This window comes from Rhododendron vialii, chromosome 13a (assembly GCF_030253575.1).
Source record: "Rhododendron vialii isolate Sample 1 chromosome 13a, ASM3025357v1".
Lineage (NCBI taxonomy): Eukaryota > Viridiplantae > Streptophyta > Magnoliopsida > Ericales > Ericaceae > Rhododendron > Rhododendron vialii.
The window spans coordinates 16,159,889-16,182,020 of NC_080569.1; the positions used below are offsets into that span (position 1 = coordinate 16,159,889).

The following is a 22,132-nucleotide window of genomic DNA, read 5'->3' on the forward strand; positions in this document are numbered from 1 at the left end:
AATTATTGCTTCGAATCGATGATAGAAATAAAAAAAGAGTAAAACATTATGATCCAAACTTAAAATCTTGTATTATTTGTCTTTGTTGAGCTGTTCACAAAATTTTGAGTTTGGATCATAATTTTTTACTTTTTTGATTTCTCTCATCGGGAGGAACCAATAATCCCCAAAAATTTAACACAAAATTAGCAAATGCAATTTTTTTTAAGACAAAAAAAAAAAAGCCAATTCGTTTTGAGATTGCTCAATTTCTTGTTTTGGCTTATGAATTAAGACGGATTATTTTTCTCCTCATTCAATTCTTTTCACATTTGTTAATTTTGCATAAATTTTCGTGGATTGTTTGTTCGTCTCAACAAGAGGAATCTAAGAAGTTCAAAATTATGGACCGAATTAAATTTTTTGAATAAAGAAAAAAATAATTCATAAAGTCTGTATATTTCAGATTATTTTTGTCTGGTTTGAATTTATTTTATTTAGTGAACTTTTGATCAAAATATTTAACTTTTTAGATTCCAATCGTCCCGACGAACCATGCTTAAAATATTAACAAATGCAAAATAAATATAAATAAATAATAATAATAATAATTTAAAGAGGAAAATTGATTTTCGTGCTCCGCTTTTGTACACGCTGTCGGCGTACAAAAGGGCGACTCGTACAAAAGTGGAGCACCAAAATCAACATCTTTGTCGTTGATTTTGTTTTTACATACATACATACTATATTGTTTTCTTTCAGTTTGAAGGGTTAAAGAGTAGTTAACGGCCGTTGATTTGTGGATGGAGTTTATCCTCACCACAAAAATGGACAAAACTGGATGTTTGGACACTGGATGGGAGCCCGAGCCTATGAGAAGGATCTGGACTGGAGAGAGCATCCTGATCCGAAACTAGTAGTAGTAGTAGTAGTATTAGTAGGCGGCAGCAGCTCCTCGCAACAAGAAAAACGATTCCTTCATTCTTCTTCTACTCTATCTTCCTTCCTTCCTTTCCTCTCAGTTGCCGATTCTTCTTCTAGGTCAGGCTCAAACTCGATACTCTTTCTTTATAAGTACTAGTATTACTAGTCTAGTAATCTGCCAGTTATGGATGTATCATCAGTATCCTCTTACTATTATCGCTCATCCCCTTTTCTTCGCCTTTCTGATGTAATGATTCCTAACACAATGCTTCCTTTATTACTTTCCAAACCTAATAAATCTCTTACCCATGTCGAGAGATTTATTACTACTTTCTTCTCCTAATCCAAGTATTTCCTCATCGTTACAGAGTTCACAAAATGTACCTAGTTTAAGTTGTGATAGCAGCAGCATTAGTACCAACGATGTGCTTTCTTTCACAAATGATGATACAATCAATTCTTGTGGGTTATCCGACCAATTTCGTGTTCTATGTAAGTCCTCTGAGATGCCGAATGCAGTCTTGAAACTTCTGAGTGACTATGGTTTTTCACAAACCCAAGTCGAAACCATAGTTTCCAATTACCCCAGAATTCTCTTCTGCAAAGTTGAGAAAACCCTCAAGCCCAAGATTGATCTCCTTCGTTCGGTTGGCTTATCTGAAACTGAATTCCTTGGTGTGGTCACCACCTGCCCTCTGTTATTTTCACGAAGCTTAAAGAATCACCTTGTCCCAATAGTTGAGTTTCTTGTAACTTCGTTTGGTTCTCAAGATGATGCAGTTTTTGTAATTAAAAAGTACCCATTTATTCTGTTCAACACCTCAAAAAATGTGGTGCCTAATCTGTCAACATTGCGAAATCTTGGCATCCCCCAATCCCAGATTTCAAATATGATGGCTAATATAATAGGTGGCTTTGTAATAGCATGCACAAAACCATGCAGGTTTAGCAAGGTTGTGTCCACTGCAATGGAAATGGGTTTCAAGCCCTTTGTCAACGGCATTTAAAAATGCTGTCAGTGCAATGTTATTCTGCTCTCGATTGACTTGGGAGGAGAAACTTGCGTTTTACAGAACCTTGGGGTTTTCCAATGAGGAGACCCTTAATATCTTCATGTTCAACCCCTCTTTGATATCCCGGTCAGAGGAGGTGATAAGAGGCACGATGGAGTTCTACGTCAATAAGTTTCATTGGAGCCCATCACAGTTGTCAAGGAGGGCTGCAGTATTTAGTTATAATTTGGAGAAGAGGATCATCCCAAGGTGTTCAGTTGTGCAAGTTTTGTTGTCAAGAAACAAGATTCATGAAAATGTGAAGTTGTTAACAGTTTTGAACTGTGGAGAGAACGAATTCTTGCGGAGGTATGTGATTAAGTACGAGGATGAGACTCCTGAAGTGTTGGACGCGTACCAAGGTAAGATGAAAATCTGCTGAATGTGACTTATATTGGGAGGAACTGAGCAGGCTACCGTTTAAAATTATACTGTAGCTCAGAACGTAAGGGGAGCAGTTGAGCTCTATGTAAAGGAAGTTTCATTGGTGCCAATTGGAGTAGTCAAAAGAGGAGCTTTGGGACAACGGGTTTGGCTTTGCAAGTTTTACAGTGCAGAAACCGGATTTAAGATTCTGACTGTAACCTCAATTGCGAAGACCGGATAGAGCAATTCCTTGGTGAGGTACATGAATAAGTACGCGCGCAGGTTAGTTTCCTGAAGTGTTAAAATGGTTACCAAGGTAAGACGAAATCTGATGAATGCAACTTTGATTCTAAGAAAATGAGGACTGCTTTTATCTTCGCTTTCTGCCTTACGCTTTGTGGTTACCATTTTCATCTATGCATATTCTTTTATGAGTATAGTGTACTAGCTTTGGTGCCTCAGATTGAGACACTAAAACATTTCTGTCAATTAGTACGTATCTATTTATATGTGCTTTTGGTGTGAAGTTATTCACGGGAAGAGCTAGCCAGGTATAACATATGGGATTACTGGTTTATGTGAAAAGCAAAATGATTACCCTCGTTGCGTCGCAATGGTGATCTCGTTTTTTAGTATGAATTTTTTCCTTAGCTGGCTTCTACTCGATATGAGATGTTGTTCAACTAATTAGTGTGCCAAATTGCCAATAGATATTTTCCGCTAAATAATTGACGAGAGAATGTGGTCTTAACATATACTTGCTTTGTTACAGTCATTTTCCTACTTCATAAAAAAAGTTGAAGCACTGAAAAAATCAATCAAGGAAATCATTTCTGTATTTTACAAAGGTGCACAAAATGTGGTATAAAACACATGTTCCAATCTCTAAAACAGTGGACAATTTCGTTTCTTCAGGAAACTTATTACATAAGCTGCTGCATAGCACCTATATGCTATTTCTTTGGTTTGTTTGGACTTCCAAAACATTGAAGATTCATGAATCCCCCCATTCTTATAAGATAACTGCTTCATGGCATAGGCAATATTGAGGTTGGGATGAAAGTGTAAGAATATAGTCGTATATAAGAAGCGTATCTATGTTTCTTTCTGATATGGGATTAATTTATCCTCCCATCTTTTTCCCTCTGGTCAATTGAACAGATATGCAACATTACCACAACCTGTTTTTTTTTTTCAAAATGGTAATGGTATGACGCTTACTGGTGGTTTGATGGATCCTTTTCTGCACTATTGGTTCAGTGGTATATGGTATGATGCTTACTGATGATTTGATAGATCCCTTTCTGCACTACTGGTTTAGTGTTATAATTTGGTGTGTTAACCTCGAGGTTGTAGATTTGAATCTGAGTGCATCTTCATTGCGCACATATTGCCTAGTGTTAGATTTTAATAAATTCTAGCTTGGCAAGTACCCCATTGACGAGTACTAATGTCGGAGGAAACTCTAACACCAACAGATGCTGATAGCCCCGAGCCTTAACCTCAACCAAAGTCATGCAATAAGTAATATCGTATCAACCTTCTCAATCTCCGACCTCGGACCAATTTTCTTTCAGTAACTTTTGCATTAACTAGCCAAGTGCTTTCACCCCACCGAAAAATATAGTGGTTAAGGCTCTCTTTCTAAGCAATGCCCTCTTGAGATTGAAAGAAATGCCAATGCGAAAATATTTGATAAAATAGAGCAAGTTGCTCGTCAACGGAAGTACCCTGTGTTAGAGCTTACCTCTTTAATGATTGCTGGCCCATATGGTATGGAAGCAAGAAATGATTTTAGATCTGTTCGGAGGAGTATTGAATGGTCAGAGGAGTATTCCTGAGAGTCTATCTGAGGAATGGTCATCACTCTACTCGTGTGTGTTTTTAAGAGCAAGAGAGAGAAACCACTTACGTCTGGTTTTCCATAGCCTCAAAGGAAAACTAGTGGTGATATTCATATAACTCTTGGATCCAACAAGCTTATACTCTAATGGATCCAACTATGTCATTTATATTTTTGTGATTTCCGCTTGAAGCTTGATTTGTGAAAAACATGATAGTTCTAGATATTGGATTAAAAGCGTGTTTCAATATGTAACTCCATTAAGAAAATACTTATAGCATGTAACCTTGTCTATGTCCACTCCTCCAACCCTTTCAAGTAGAATGAAAATTCAGCACAGATATTTATAAAATTTATAGGTGGACATCGTAATTCACAGAATGTTTGCAGTATCGCTGGAACAACAAACTGAAAGACTTTGCATTCTCCATATAATATGCAAATTTTTCCACGGCAAAGTGGAAAGGTAACCAGACCATCATGATACCTTTGATCATAACTGAACCGGATGTCCTAAAAATAGTCTCCACATGCCTTCTATTTCTCAAACGAAGCTTGAAGAATCACCTTGTTCAATCAATTGATTTTCTTACAACTTTATTGGGTGAGAAACAGAATGTAGCCAATGCAATCCAACAATTCTATGTATAGAATCTCAAAAAATCTGGCACTTAATCTGTCAACATTAACGAACTTTGGCATTCGAAAAATGATGTCTTGATTGATGAGCAGGAAGTGAGTCAGGAACCTTGTCTTCATTCTTTGATAGTAGTTCAGAATTGCAGGAAGGACTGTCAATTCCTTAATGCTTATGTACGTTTTTCTTTTCATTGTGTTGTATGAATCTTTTTTCCTTCTCTTTTTCTTGCACCATGATCCATATATTTTAAGAAACAATGCAAAGCATTTTTTCATGTCTTTAGATCCACCTTGATCTAGTCTCTATAAAACTAGAATCTTATGTACATACTACATAAGCTGCTTTTTTGAGACACCATTTTTCGAAATACAGTATTGTTGTTCGATAATCGATCTCCTTTACAAGATGCTTGTTTTGATGAACTGTGATTATGATACACAGGAAGTAAAAATTCAGTGAATGGTTGGTAATTTTAGTGATTGCATGGGATACCTTTTTTACGAAATTCGCTTATATTGCAAGATCAATCCACTTTAACGATTGTTGCTAGATGAGGTGTGATTCCCATAGCAAATAGAATGCGCAAGTCAGATGGTATTGTTGTTAAAAGAGTGTGGACACAATGACTAAATGGGGCCAAGGATGCAATTACAAAGATGTAAATTGCGTAATATTTGGTTGATCCTCTGATGTTTGGAGACTCTTGATTGTATTTTCACATGGAGCAGCAGCTGCTGTGTTTGGTTTCCTTGTGAGTATGGTATCTTTGGGTTGGATAATTTTGAAGACGGGGGTTCTTCATGTCCCATCTAGGTGCAATGCTATAATTTGATCAAAATCACCTTGTTGGAGTCATTGGACAGGAAAATACTTTCAAACTTTGTTTTGTGAACTCGAGTACAAGTGTTGAGTGCAAGTATGCGCCTCAGTGTCAGTTTCATTTGGTTCTAATTTCAAGTGTTGCATTCATGTCTCTATGCTTACTGTTGGAAAAAGGAAAGAAAAGGGAGAAGATAGGGGGTAGAAAATCGAACTAAACGGGTGTGAAATTTATGACCTCCTACTCGGGGAAAAACACGTCTAAAACTAAATACTCAGACTTAGAAGTGTCTGTTTGTTGAAATATGAAAGTAACTCAAGCTAAATGCTATTTATTTGGCCTTGCCATCCCCAAAACATTCAAAACAAATTTAACATTTCTCTAGCACATGCTAACATTGGTGAGTCCACCTGAGAAGATGAAGGAAATGTTCATAGCCACTCTAGTCAGCATAGCTTCCACCTCTAGTTGGTTTTTACCCCTTTTCTTCTGCAGCAAATGAAAGGAAGATCTTTTTTTTATCAATTTTATTTGTTTTTTTTTTTTTTTGGATGCCTACCAAGGTGAAATTTGACGAATACAACTTGGATTCTGAGGAAATGAAGAGGCAATCGGCTTGTCGAACTTTTATCCAACTTGCAGGTCACTTTTGGTTATCTGACGTTCTCACCTTTGTATAGCTTATTGAGTGTTCAATGCTAGCTTAGTTAGAGCAATTCGAGCTATTGAAATGTTTCCCAACCCATCTTTGCGTGTACATTGCATTGGGCATTTTATAATTTGACTATGTTTCTCTTATTTGTGCTTCAAGTTGATGGGTGCATGTTGCTTATGAATCGAAATAGGTGTGGTAACTTCTTCCATTGTATATGTTTTGGAGCTTACCAAACGCTGGGGTAAACATGAAATCCGCATGGGAATGAAAATTGTATACATGTTTGATGGAGGGACCATAGAGTTGTACAAAATGCTGCTCATCCAACCTAAAGAGGACACCTTTCTCATTCTTTTTTTTGATAACTAGGTATCCGTGCCAGTTGCGCGCACCCCGAGTAATCCTAGGCCCTGAAGTTGATGACTGGGCAAACCCTCTAGTGGCCCCCAAAGGGGCTCATAACACCTAGGAGGTTTCGAACTTGAGATCTTATTAGGGAGCAAACCTCTAAAGAGACACCTTGTATATGAGATTATAGGAGTTTGTAAGGACATGAAAGTTCCTCAAATTCCAAGCACAATTAAGAGAGCTGAAGCCATATTTTGACGAAAGATCTGCTGTAGCATGGCCTTGGCAGCTATGTAAACAAAAGAAAACTGGGGACTGGGGAAAGAGTAACTCAAAGTTTGGAACCAGTTTCTAATGTTATGTTAAGTTGCAGAAATTTTGAATGATATGAAGGTTTCTATTCTGGAACTGACATGAAATTGTGGGTTAATATATGTTGTCTTACATTACTGGTTTTTTCATCCATTTACTTCTTTGAGCTGCCGGGTCCGTAAAGCGGTAAAAGGGCGGTATCGCTAATGATGCTGTGAATGCTTCTATTTGGGACTGACTTGTAGTGCGATCTAAACTTGCTGTGATCTATTTAGAACTGACTTGCATTTTGATCTAACTTGGAGAAATATAGCCAGCAATTATGAGTGAATGTGATTTGTGATAGACAAGCTACTTCGCAAGAAGGATGATGAAGGCAAGTTGACGCAGCAAGCTGGAGCTATGAAAGGCTCTCCGCCAATCCTTATTGATTGATTCAGGCTCTCATCTTCCTTTCTTTCTGGTAAGGTTAAATATCCTTTCTTAGTTTCCTGCCGTTTCACTCTAGATAAACGTTGCTTTGTTGATCATCTGTATGAAAGTTCCCTGTGGTGTAAGTCCCCTAATATGGGAAAAAAAAAGTTACTACTACAACCATTTGTCTTCCTCTTTTTGAGCATTTGGGCGTGTTTCTTTTAATCGATATCCAAGTTTCCTCTTTTTGAGCATTTAGGCATGTTTCTTTTAATCCATATCCAAGTTCCTAAAAGAACCTCCTTTGAAATCATACACAAGTTAAAAGTTTGTTCCAAGAACCGCGTGTTGATTCTTGTAAGAATTGTTGGGAGCACCGAGCACCATGAATCTCAAATTGCCGTTGTTAAGCGCATACCACGTCTCAAATGCTTTTCTTTTCTTTTCGTTTCATGAATCGTATCAACTAGCTAGCCTCTTTGAAGAAAGTTCCTTTTTTTTTGCAAATTTTCACGTCTTTACGTTCATTCCCGATCTAGTGTCTTTTATAAAACACAAGCTTATATGATATATGTAGAAGTTGCTTCATGCAAACACTAATTATCACTTTTCAGATATGAATGAAACCCCTTGAAAAATAAGAAAGGAGGCATAATCAGAAGGCTGTGGGGGCATTGGCTGGATTAGGGGACAAATATCGGGCATCTTATAGTGTTGGTGATTGAATGGGAGACTCTAAATGCGACATACATTTTATATTGGTAGATGAATCCCCGCATAACGGTATTCGGATGATATGTGATTGAAAGAAATGAACTAGAGATTGTATTATTTTTCATATTGAGCAACTATGTTTGAATTCCTTCTTGTGTGTGAATCTTAATTGGTACAGACTGATGTGTGTTGCTCACCAGATACTGTGCTATTTTGGCTTGAGTGGATTCTAATGGGTCTCGGATGGGCATTTTGTTGTCTTCCTCCTTACTCCTTTTAGTCTTTGTATTTCTCAAAGATTAATAAAAATATTTTTGCTGTTCAAAAAAAAAAAGAAGGGCTTTGCAGTTTTCCGTTGCGTGAATTTTGTTCATTATAATTCCTATAATACCTTTTTTTTTCGAAACTCAGTTGTTTGCTTACTCGGCAGAAAAAGATGTAAAGATCCCCCTTTGTTAATGAATTTGTATTTTGTCCGTTAACAGCTGGTGTAACGCCATCTCTATACTTTTCGATGTAAGCTTTTTTTGAATGATATTCAAGAAAAGGATAGTTGAGAAAAATTCATAGAATTAGAGGAACTCATCTTCTTGGACGAAATGATCAAGGAATATTTGGAGAGTGTAAAAACTATTACAATACGTTACTTGTGATTTTTTAATGTGGTTTTATGCTTTGAGTATATTGACTTGTTAAAGTCAAATTGGTTGGCTTGTTGTGCTTGAAGAATTCCGCTTTGATCTCTGGAAGAATTTATTGTCACCAATTAGACTTGGTATTTGTGGACGACTGACTACTTTGGTTGGTGGGGTGGGGTGGGGTGGGTTGGCCACCACATTAGACTTCTACTTCGCCTAACTACCGACCTGAGTACTAGACCTCAGCAATTGACCAGATTTGATTTGAATCTCATCCGAAAAAACCGAATCCGATAATCAAAATACGAATCCAATTAAATTCAATAACAATCCGATCTGAATTGTATTTTAAAAACTCTATTCCTCTCATCCATAAGACAAAAAACCCAACACATTTTCACTTCTATGTAATGAAGAACTCACCACCGCAACACTAAGGTCTCTCTCTCTCTCATCCCACTTCTCCATCTCCACATGTCTATAAAAACCAAATCACTCTTCCAAACCCTAACCCTATAAAGCACAGTTTTTTTTTTTTTTTTTTCGCGGTAAAGCATACAGTGGTTTTTTTCATCCCTTGATTTTCATTGTGAATTGTTGATTGGCTAATGAAACCCCCATCACACAAATTCCTTTTCCTATAACCGCTTGACTGCTCTTTGTACTTGAACTATGCCCCAGACGACGGTCACTTCCCCACGAAAGAAAATTGTCTGCTTCTTTTACTTTTCTCTCTTCATTTCCATGTTCTTGTGAAAATACTCTTCAGAATTGGAGTAATGGGAAAAGAACAGTTATTTTTTTCAATTTTCACATTTGTCTTTGTGTATAGTTGATTAATGATGCAGTCTAGAGCCAGCCCACACCCCCGCCCCTCCTCCCTTACCATTTAAAATAAAAATAAAAATTACTCCTTATTGTATTTTCCCCATTTTTCTATAATTCTGGAAGTGCAAAAAAAAAAAAAAAAATCGGATCGGATTTGGATTTTTGGGTTGGATATCCGATTTTACGGATTCGGATTATCACTATCGAATTTGCGAAGTTCATATTCGGATTGGATTCTAATATTATCGGATTCATCCATTGACAGGCCTAGGTTCTTCTAAAATTAAAGCCTCTTTTGTCTAATGTCTCCCGTACTTACCCAAGCCATTTATCCATCTATCTATCTAACAATATCATATGCAAATGTGTTGAACCCCAAAAGCCACCAAACCCATAATCCTTAGAGAGAGAGAGTGTGCGTGTGGGTGGGTGGGGGGTGGGGGTTACGTTGGAGAGGGTGGGAAGTGGGAGGGGCTATCCCCTGTACCAAATTGGTGTTCCAACTTTATGTACCATGCTTCTAATTCCTTCAAGTGTGTTGCTAATGTCAAAACTGTTTTTGTTTGTGTCAAAACTCTAATATTGTGCTTATTCAATATACAGGAACGATAAAAAAACACAATCATGATTTTTTTTGGTCCCATACATTGAACGGGATACAATGCTTGTACCTCGTAGTCGTAGTCCATTGTGGAGACGTATCTCTGTCAAGAAAACGTGTTATGACCATGTGGGAAATACATACTATTCTACTGGAGTATATCTTTAGGCCAACTTTGAGGAACTGATAGAAAAAAGCTAGCTTTCACATTGACCCAACATATGTAAACGGGAAATGCTCAATAAGGAAAGGTGGGCCATGATCCAGGCCATGAATTAGAAAGGACATTTCCAACCACGCTGAAGTCATTTACGAATTAAGAGAGAGAGAGAGAGAGAGTGTGGTGTAGCCAAAGAAAATAAAGCATTACTGGGTAGTGGGTACTATAAAAACAAAACAAAAATTCCGGTGACAGCCAGCCTCTGACAAAGTACATGACAATATATACAACTTGATGGTTGTTGGCAATGTGATAGCGATTTGCCTGTTAATTGTTACATCAAGATAAACGAAGGAGGGTCTCCAAGTTTAAGAGTACTATTTTATTCACTCATCTAATTAATGTAGATGAATATTACTCACTATCTATATTGGGTGAAAATTATTCACTTTTTGTAAAGTTTATGCCAGATTTTTACTTTGAAGATTTGAAATATTCATTTTGTGATGCTTATTTTTTAACAATTCAAAAAAGTCCATTCTCATTTTGATAAATTTTTTACCGAATAACACGATCTTGCAACAAAACATTAGAAAGTGTGTCTAATTGAGATATATTTTTGCAGAAACTATTGAAAAGTTCAAACTTTAAAAAATGGCTTTGAATATTGGGGTAGAACTAGTTATTGACTAATTTTAGTTATTAAAGAAAGTAACTTTTGATGTGCATGTTTAGTTGGCCCAACTGTATAAAAAGCAATTATTATGTGATTCCAGTGAAGCTAAAATCATCAATTCTAAAATAAATAAAAAAACCAAAATTAAAAATGAACTCAAATTGGTGGAGGCCCGTGGGCCATGAGTAGCTCCGCCACAAGGGAGAGAGTGCGCGCTAAAGTAGCTTTGTCGTTTCCTGTAAGGAATGGTTTCATCATATTTATATAATAGTACTACAGTATGACTTATTACCACACAAAATCATACAAGTCTCAGTTACATTTTCACAAAAGATCGATTTCTTTATGGAAAACATTGCTGTCACATGGTACCTTTTAATAAGGATTTTAAAAATAAAAATAACATGGGAGTACCTTTTAATACATGCTATGAAGATTTTAAGTTTGATCTGCACATCAAACAAGTTCAAATGGCAACAAACTTAAAAAAAAAAAAAACTGATATAATGACCTAGCATCGAGTTAGGCGGATTGGGAGGCCTTTTTCCGGTGTTGGCATCATATCACCCATAACCTTCTCATCAGGAAACAGAATCTCCCACTTATACCTCTTCACCACATTGTGGATGAAAGTCAATACTGCTAATCGCGCATACTCTTTTCCGGGGCACAATCTAGGCCCACCACCGAACGGTACATATGTGTATGGAGGCGGTGCTTCTCCTTCTTCGTACCTTGAGGGGTTGAATTTTTCCGGATCCTTAAAGTACATGGGGTTCTTGTTTGTTGTGCTAACAGTCCAATATACCTGCAATTTTAATTTGTTACACAAGTTTGAGTCTGTCACAACTTCTCACTTAAATTAAATTGAATTAAATTAATCGCTTAGTTGGACTGGAGTGGAATGGAGTAGTAATACTAGTATTTTTACTTATATTAATAATTAGCGTACCTTCCATCCCTTTGGGATTGTGTAACCAGCATAGGTGAAGTCACACAGGGCCTCCCTGAAAGTTCCTTGAAGAGGAGGAACGAGTCTCATTACTTCGCACATCACATTCCATGAGTACTTCATTCTCGACAAATCTTCCCAATCTAACATTTCCCCTGCCTTTTTGCCCTTCGAGATTTCCAATTGCTCTGTATATATATACATTTAAAATGAGAGAAAAGTTTTATTATTGCCAAAACACCCACCCACCCACGTCAACACACATAGGGTAACAAATACTCTGCTAGGTTGATTTTATTTAACTTTAAAAAAGAAATATCCTAAACTCCCCCCTCCATATTTCCAACTCATCTACGTACTTAATTGTAGCTTAATTACTTCACGTATATACTATCCGACAAAATCATATTTTAGAAGTTCCTTTTCTTAATGTCAGTCCTCATTCTATTTAGAATGTCTAACAATACTTATCCACTACGAAGACTCAATAAAAAATAAAAATAAATGAATTGAAATCATTTCCATTTGGCCCTTCTTCTATTGCGTTAACGCATTATATAGCTTCAATGAGTAACCAATGGAGGAAAAATTCAAACTCAATTGTTCTGTAGAAAATGGTATGGTCCAAATTTTCTCCAATTAACTGTTTCGAACAATCCAACAATCTACTTGCGATGCAAAGACTCTGACATGTCGCTATTCTTTTGGGAACAAGACAACAATCTACCTGTGATGCAAAGACTCTGAAATGTCACACTTGTAAGACAGTTCCAGTAACTAGACGCGAAGATGTATTCATTTCCTTATGAAAAGGAATAATATATCACCATAAAAAGTTCAATTTCTCAAAAGGCCAAAGAATGGGAGGGAGTATTTGGCTTACTTTGACCGAGTCACGTAATGAAATTAGAAGCAATTAATTATAAATAGAGCTAGTAAAACATCCTGTCTGGTTAATTTGAAGTACGACTGATATGCATGTGAAATTACACAGAAACAAACGGGACCACTTGAGAGAGAAAAACAATAAAGGGGCTGGGCCGGGCCGGGCCGGGCCGGGACATGTTACCTGATAGTACTCTGTTGTAGACATCTGGATTTTCACCCACATACTTCATGAAAAAAGTTATGGTGGTAGAAACTGTACTATACCCAGCTACTATCAAACCCATCATTTTATCAGCAATCTCTGCCTCTGGCATGAAATTCCCATTTGGATCTGCGGCCACAATCATATGCGACAATATGTCCTGCATCGGTGCCCCACTCGCCATCGCAGCTTTCTTCTCCTTAATCACATTCACTAGCTCCTTCCGGATGGCAGCCGCAGCCTTGTTTGCCCGATAAAAGATCGTTCCGGGGACGTTCAAAATAATCGAGTGCATCCCCAGAGTGATATCGTCGAAGTGGCCAACAAGCCTCGCGATACGCTCTGGATTGTCGATGCCCAAAAAGAAGCGACACGCAAGCGTCAAGGTCACCGTCTTTGAGAGAGGAAAGACTTTCACTTCACTTAATCCTTCCCAATGAATATCCAATTGCTGTTGTGTAATGGAGTCCATTTTGGCCAAGTACCTCATTAGGGCCTCCGGTTTGAAAAAACCGGGGGTTCTAATTGATTTCACCTCATCCCCTGGTGAGGCTTGGACCGGTGGAGCAGGTGCGTTAGTTTTGTACGATCGGAAAAGCTTTTGCATCGGATGTGGACGGAAGACGGTGAAGAGCTTTTGCTCGTTGGAGAAGAGAAACTTGTTCCCGTTAGGGCCGCATATCACCGCGGTTTTCTCTCCAAGAATATTTGTCTTGAAGATGTCATGTGAGTACTTTTTCATCCTATCACCCACGAAATTTTCCGGCTTGCCAAACAAGAACTCCATGGTTTCGCCCATGACTGGCCACCCAAAGCTGCCCGGTGGCAGCTTGACATCGGAATGAGACCGGCGTCGGAAGGCGAAGACGGTGATAACAAGAGAGAGAAAAACTAGAACTACAGAGAGAGATAAGGCCTCCATGAGTGGTCGATGTTGTTTCGGTGGCTGTTGAATGAAGTAGTAAACAAGTGGAGTAGTTTGGTTTGGTTGGTTCGGGAAGCTTGGAGTGTATGTAGTTTATATAGATAGATAGGTAGATAAGTATATAGAGATATACTGTAGACAAAAGACTTACTGTATTATTGTCAGTTCACTACTCACTATAGGCCGTCAATATTGAACGGAATACTTTGATTTTGGGGAAAGAGCTAACATATGGGAAATTTTTAATTTGTTGTGTATGTGGCCCTTTGACGTTAATTAACTTAAATTGACTCCTTCAATCATGACCAAAACCATTCATGGTCAAATTTGGCTCTCACATGAACTAGTCCGGAAATAGCCGGCCCCTACTACTATTTTACATAGGAAGTTCATTTTTGACTCTTTCTTATGATTTTGGTAAAATTGGAAATTAGGTAGGTGTCTCCACTGGAATCGGACTTTTGATAAAACAATGTGCACCTTTGTGGCGGACGGTGATACCCACTAAATTCCATTGAGCATTGAGATACTTTTACCCGGCCACTAAGGCCCGTTCTCTTGAATTTAACTTAAATTTGAGAGTTTTGTTCTTATTTGATTTTTTTTTCATTTATTAGTTTTGCGCCAAACTTTTGTGGGGTATTGATTTTTCTCCACAAGAGGAGTCGGAAAAGTAGAATTTTTTTACTTTTACCTATGTATTTTAAGAAATAACAACTTTTTAGCAAGAAATTGACATTTTTTTTTGCTAGAAAGTGGTTATTTGTCAAAATACTTTGGTAAAAAGGTAAAAAAAAAAAAAAAAAAGTTCAAGGATCGGGTCTATTACTACTATTGTTTGCTACTGCTACGGAGTACTTACAGAATGCTTTTGGGATGTTGAGTTTTAGCTTATGGCTTTCAAAAACATCCTAAGCTACAAAAATTCGTGAAAGTGGAGATTGAGAGCGCGAGCACAGAGCAAATATTGAAAATAGAAGTGAAGGGTTCTTCTGAAGGATTATGTGGCTAAGGCCCTGTTCCAGAAACCTTCTTAAAAAATAAGTACTTATTTTGAAACTTCTCAAAGAAAATAAGAAGGGTCATTCCATAAAACCCAAATAAAAAATTTATTTCACATTTTCAAACTCAAAAATAATGTAAATGAAAAAAAAATTCCATTTTTTTGCACCGTATTACAGATCTCAATGAGATCTATCAAATAAGATCTATATTGATAAGAAAATTATTTGCATAAGCACATGATTTTTGAGCATGAAATTATCTTCTTAAAAAATAAGGAGATGTGCTATGAGTAATGGGCGCCGAGGACGAAAATCGTACCGACGGCCGGGCCATCTCCGGCCACCGGACGGCCGATCCGAGCCGTCCAAAAATTCTAAAAAAACAAACTGAGGGGGCTGACGCAAGAATTAATGGCATTCGAGATGTGTAGAGTGCTTGATTCGAGCACCCTTTTTTCGTGTGAAATCATATACACGAAAAAGAGGTGCTCGGATCAAGCATCCTACACACCTCGGATGCCGTTGATTCCCGCGCTTGCCCCCTCTGTTTTTTTTTATTATAATTTTTGGACGGCTCAGATCGGCCGTCCGGTGGCCGGAGACGGCCCGGCGCGGCCGTTGGTACGATTTTCCTCCCCGGCGCCCATTGGTACCTATAAAAATTCTGAAAAAATAAGTACCTTCTTCTTATTTTTATGGAACAAGCCTTATTATTGAACAAAAAAATAAGTTTTTATTCACGTTCTGGAACGGGCCCTAAGTCAGTTTTAAATCAATTGTTTTCTAGGCAAAGCTGAGATGACTTAAACAATGTTTTTTTTTTTTTTGCCACAATGATAACAGTTGTTATTCATACGTCAAGAACGATACATCAAACGGGAGATCTGTCCCTAGAAAGGGGACCAAGTAACCACAATGGTGGGGATTCAGTCCAAAGACTATACCCCGAACCACTCAAACTCTTACTTGCCAACACATGAGCAACAAAATTACCAATACTACGAACAAAAGAAAAGCCACAGCACTGGAAATTTTTGCTTAAAGCTTGAATATCATGAATGACCACTTCCACCTCTTGATTGGTTGCAACCTGGCCATTGAGCATCTTCACCAGCAATTGAGCATCACTTTCCACAAAAATAGACCCCAAACCAAGTTGGAAGCCAAGATGAACACCTTGTTGAATTGCTAGAGCTTCAACAACTGATGAACTTGCACACCTCTGTGAAAAACCCATAGAAGCAGCAACAAAAAGACCTCTAGAATCTCTAACCATAATACCATAGCCTCATTTTCCCATGTCTTTCTTCCATGAACCGTCCACGTTGATTTAAAGATCCCATCTGGAGGCCTAATCCACGAATTTGCAGTGCCCTCCCCGGATGAAACAATATTCAGAGGGTTCAAAGAGTTTACAGACAGAAACTCTTGCAAATATTTCATTGCCCACTTGCACACCACCCCAGGAAGAGCTAGCTCATGGTCAAACAGAGCCCCATTTCGACACTTCCAGATATACCACATAAGGACCACAACAACCGACAGACGCCATTCCTTATTGCTTTGATCCTGCCACCACAGTTCCATAGAACCCCAAAAAGAAGAAAAAGAAGAAACTTGTACTGCCCCCATACTTACTAGCAAAGGCGACAAACGCCACGCTTGAACAGCTAAAGGGCAATTACAAAGTACATAGACAACAGATTCTTGGTTAGAACCACAAACCGGACAGCTAGGATCGTCGATAACTCTCCTACGCTACAGAGCTTTCCTAGTTGGGAGAATTTCATGACAACATCTCCACAAAAAATGTTTAATTTTATTGGGGATATTGAGCCCCCAAATAAATTTCCAAAGCGGCCCATTCCAAGCCATCAAAACGGTCGTCCTCTCCATTTCCCATAGACCTTTGATTCTTCAATTCTAGAGCTGACAAATTGCCAGAGCTGACATTATAAGTACCCACATGTGACTGATGCCAAACCAACTTATCAACCCTGTTCGTCCACGATAAAGGAATGCTTAGAATGCACCGTGCATGATCCGAAACGAAAAGCCAAAAAATAATATCTTCCTTCCATGAAGCCGAGGAAGGATTAATAAGTTGGTTAACTAGCACAAATCCCCCATCGTCCATCAGCCTTTGCGGATGGGGGGATGGAAAGCCCCATCCATTGGCACCCAAGGATCCATATCAATGCACACTTGCTCGCTATTCCCAATTGACCACTGAACTCCAGTGGCTAAAACCTTCTTGCTTTCCCAAATGCTTTGCCAAACCCATGACGGATTAGAACCCAACTCAGCTTCCATAAACAAACTATCCTTAAAATATCTGCTTTTAAGAACCCGGGCCAATAAGCATTCTGGAGACATCATAATCCTCCATCCTTACTTTGCTAAGAGAGCCAAATTATAAGATGTAAGATCTTGGAACCCCAGTCCTCCCTTGAATTTAGGATTGCATAGTCGACTCCATTTCATCCAGTGAATTTTTCGTTCATCACATTTTTGGCCCCACCAAAATCTAGCCATAGCCGCTTCGATTTGGTGACACAACCCTTCTGGTAACTTAAAACAGGACATAGCATATACCGGAAGGGCCAAAGCTACAGATTTAAGCAGCACCTCTTTCCTAGCCTGGTTGAGAATTTTCTCTTTCCACCCGGCTAATTTCTGAAGAACCATGTCCTTAATATAACTGAACAGGGCTGTTTTAGACTTTCCCACTTCTGCCGGCAACCCTAAATATTTTTCCAAATCTGAGCGAACTGGAATAAACACCAACGCATTCAATTTCTGCTTCAAGCCCACCCCAGAGTGAAAGCAAACTTCACCCATCTAAAAGTACTCTACATTTTTTCCAAGTTGACCCTTAATTCTTCAATCGAGTTACCGTCCAAATTTGAATATCATGATGACGATGCTGCAGCATCTGGATATACTAATATTTTTTTTGGTAATTCATTCAAATATAATATTGGTCCCTATTATGCTGAAAAGTTTATATCTCATCTTTTTATCTATTGTTTTGTCCAAGACAGTTTTAATATACCACAAAAAAAATAGAACATTCATCCGCATACATTGATTCCAGAGTATTTTACTTCATTTTTTGATAATTCTGGTGCTTAGATCAGCTTACACGCACCTCATTTATTTCTATTGCAAAAGAATGATGCTTGCGTAGATTTTCTTAACTCTCGTTGCTAAAGAATACTATTTGATAAGGTTCTATCGTTTACTCAGCCAAAGAATGAGAAGTACTTGAATTATAGACAAAAATTCTATATATGCCGCTGCCTAAGAAATACCAAAAAGTGTATTAAATGTGTGAACCATACACAATTTTTATCAATTACAGGGAGGGTAATGTTCACCCTCTTTAAAGGATGGTGAACAAAATTATTCTCGATATTTCCTCAAATAAGTGACGTGCTAGTTTCCATTCAGACACGATGAAAATTAACAGACAGTAACTTAATTATGTGGTACCATTTGGGTCTCTATCAGAGTATCAGTCACATATGAAACCATGCCTCTCTTGTCAGCAATTGCATGCTTGTCATATTTCTATCTTTGAAATTGTTTTTGTGAACTCATAACCTTAGAATTGACATTAGTGAAGTCGCTGTTGGAGTTTAGTGTGCGTTGATCTGGCCTTTTTCTTTTTCTTTTTTTGTTCTTAACAAATTAATTTCAACACAATAAACAGTTCTGACCTTTGAAACAGATCCTAAAAATAGACATCACCAGATCGTCATTGACGGGTATTAATTACCAAACAATGAAGCTCAAGACATCACCAGATCGTCATTGACGGGTACTAATTTTTTGAGGCCGTTTATATATTAAAAAATATGGTTAAAAAATTAAGTGGTCCAATTTTTAATCTGTTTGAACGGGTGTGAAGATCGTACTATTATGATCATATTATTCTAAAGAGACATAATCAAATTTTGTCTCTAAAGCTCTCATAATCACGTTTCTGCTCCATAAGATTACAAATTGGTGGTTGAAATTTTTTATTTAATCAAAACGGCAGCGTTTGCAGAGTTTTGCAGAGTGTGGGTAGGGGCTCCTGTGCTCCTCGGGCAGCAGAGCCCCTGGGTCCGTATTTCAGCTACCAGGAGTAAAGACTCGGCTCCCTCTTTGTCGGAGCAGTGACTCATAAAAGCTGCGAGCTGCAGTCTGCCATAATGACGGCGTTTTGGGGTAAAACGGGGTAATGCACGTGAATGCCTCCCTCTGACCTCTCTTCCTGTCTTCATTTGCTCTCATTTAAATAATATGATTAAATTTAGCTGTTCTAATTTTCAATCTGTTTGAACTACTGCAAAGATCTTATTTTTTTAATTCTATTATTCTAAAGGATCATAATTAAATTTTGTCTCTATAGCTCTAATAATCAAGTTTCTGCTTTATAGAGTACCAAATAAAGAACAGATACTTAATTATGAGAGTCACAGAGACAAAATTTAATTATGATAATTTAAAATAATATGATGAGAAAAATAAGATCTTCGCATCGATTTAAACGGATTAAAAATTGGAGCAGTTAATTTTTTTAGACCTTTTATATATTAAAGAATATGATTGAAAAAATAAGTGCTCTAATTTTTAATCCGTTTGAATCGATGTGAAGATTTGAATTTTCTGATCATTTTATCCTAAAGGCACTGCTCCAATTTTTAATCCGTTTGAACCGGTGTGAAGATCTGATTTTTCTGATCATTTTATCCCAAAGACTCATAATTAATATTTGTCTACAGGCTCTCATAATCAACTTTCTGTTCAACAAGGTCCCAAATAAAGAGCAGATACTTAATTATGAGAGTCATAAAGATAAATTTTAATTATGAACCTTTAGAATAATATGATAAAAAAATAAAATTTTCATAGAAGTTCGAACGGATTTAAAATCAAAGCACTTAATTTTTTTAACCTTATTATTTAAATGAGAGCAAATGAAGACAAAGAGAGGTCAGAGGGAGGCATTCACGTGCATTACCCCGTTTTACCCCAAAACGCCGTCGTTATGGCGGGCTGCAGTTTGCAGCGTTTTTGAGTCACTGCAGGGACTCCGGTCCCTCTTCTGTTGTAGCAATGTTGGTCAGATATGAGAGAGTGTGATGAGGTGAGAGACCTCACTTGTAAAGCTTTTATCTGAAGAGTTTTTTTTTTTTTTTTTATCCCTTAAATTATATACTTTTTTTTGTTTTTATTTTTAGTCTCTCAACTATCAATCTGACGATTTCATCCCCTCAACTATCAATCTGTTTCTGTTTACCTACTTAGTCAATAGATAACAAAAATTAGGAGTTTGGACGAAAAATGTCATGTAAGGCCCTCTTTGGAACCCTATGGAGCAAATACTTGATTATAAGAGTCCTGAAATAAAAATTAATAATGACCCTTTTGAATAATATGATCAGAAAAATTAGATCTTCGCATCGGTTCAAACAAATTGAGACCTTATGTGGCATTCTATAGAGGTTAACATATACATACTTTTTTAAAAAGATTGAGCTCCTTATATAAAATTAGACTGTTTATATATTAAAAATATGGTTAAAAAATTAAGCACTCCAATTTTCAATCTGTGTTGAATCGGTGCAAAGATCTTATTTTTTTGATCATTTTATCCTAAAAGATCATATTTAATTTTAGTCTCTAGAGCTATCATAATTAAGTATCTGCTCTACAGGGTCCGAAATAAAAAGCAGATATTTAATTATGAGAGCCCTATCTATAAAAATTTATTATGACCCTTAGAATAATATGATTAGAAAAAAGATTTTCAAACCGATTCAAACGGATTGAAAATTGGAGCATTTAATTTTTTCGAAAAGGTTTACATATTAAGAAACATTGTTAAAAAATTAAGTGCTCCAATTTTCAATACGTTTGAATCGGTGCAAAGATCTTACTTTTTTTATCATTTTATCTTAAAGCGTCATAATTAATTTTGGTCTCTAGCTAGGACTATCATAATTAAGTATCTCCTCTACAGAGTTCCAAACAAGACCTTACATGACATTTTCCGTCCACATTTCTAATTTTCGTTATCTATTGAACTAAGTAGGTAACGGTATGATAGTTGAGGGTATGAAAAAGTGCATAGTTTAGGGGATAAAAAGAAAAGAAAAACTCTTATCCGTGAATGTACCGATTTTAGGAAACCACGTATATGCTTTGTGTATAAGTGTTTGGTGTGTGTGTTTGTTGGTTTTGATCCCGTGGGGCACAACACAACAAATCCACATTTATATTCTCCTCCCATTGCACTTGGGGCGAATCTCCCCCACGTTGCATTGGTAAATCCTAAAACATTGATAAATCTTGATCATTTTGAATTTGAAAATCAATTAGCCATAACTCTATAGATGGGGCAGATTTTGTAGACTTTTTAGTGCATTTCTTTTATCTTGGAAAGGCTAACTAACTACATGCATTTCTAACTACTATAGTAAGATGTCCTAACCAATCTAGACCATTTATTCAGGGCTAAATGATTTCGTACTGTTAGATTTATTTCTCCTTATTATATAGATGTTTAAAATTTTGCAAATTGTTTTATGCTTCTTTTCCTTTCCCACCCCTATTTCCCCTCAAACCCTAGCAAATCTTAAGGGGAGCGAGGAATACAAATCAAATCGGCTTCAGCTCTTGAGACTCGTTCCCATGATCTGGCTGTACTATAAAAGTTCTATATGTACCATATCCTGGTTCACTTATCAGACCCTAAGATGGTTTTTTTTTTTTCAATATTCTATATATCAGTAGGGAGTTAGCGGGCTGGAGAATTAGTAAATTAGTCTACAAAAAGTTTAGAAGCTGTCTATAGCCCTGAACCCCAAACACCTCTAACGAGACTCAAACCTTAGTTTATCTTGTCGGAGGACCATGAGATAACCGTTGGGCTACGATCCCTTTGTAACCCTAAGATATTCTTTTTATGCTCATAAAAATATATTTGAACAATGAAACTAACAAATTGGCAAATGTTTAATTTCTGGAGAATATCGGTATCTGGATGCATCTGGTTTCTTTTTTGTTTGATTAGCTTATAGAATTATAAACAAGCTTCAAAAAAAATTCATCTACTTTGCAAAACCCATTAACTTGACTAATATTCCTTCGAATTCTGGTCTACCATAGAAATTCTCATCATATCATTCTGTAGAACAG

General features: G+C 37.2%; 1 protein-coding gene and 1 long non-coding RNA gene across 3 annotated transcripts; one reads left to right on the forward strand and one right to left on the reverse strand.

Moving 5' to 3' along the window:
• Positions 1 to 821: 821 nt before the first annotated feature.
• Positions 822 to 8,401, forward strand: LOC131313006 (uncharacterized). 2 transcript variants are annotated; one of them, XR_009196043.1, is made up of 3 exons: positions 822 to 5,720; positions 6,188 to 7,402; positions 7,968 to 8,401. It is a non-coding gene; the product is annotated as an uncharacterized LOC131313006 (long non-coding RNA). The 2 variants fall into 2 exon arrangements; XR_009196042.1 differs by having other exon boundaries at positions 822 to 7,402.
• Positions 8,402 to 11,291: 2,890 nt separating this feature from the next.
• LOC131313007 (beta-amyrin 28-monooxygenase-like) lies at positions 11,292 to 14,155 on the reverse strand. Its single transcript, XM_058341052.1, has 3 exons — positions 12,992 to 14,155; positions 11,923 to 12,110; positions 11,292 to 11,778 (listed from the first exon to the last, which is right to left on the reverse strand). The coding sequence occupies exons 1-3, from the start codon at positions 13,932 to 13,934 to the stop codon at positions 11,482 to 11,484; spliced, it is 1,428 nt and encodes a 475-aa protein (XP_058197035.1). The 5' UTR covers positions 13,935 to 14,155; the 3' UTR covers positions 11,292 to 11,481.
• Between the last annotated feature and the right edge of the window lie 7,977 nt (positions 14,156 to 22,132).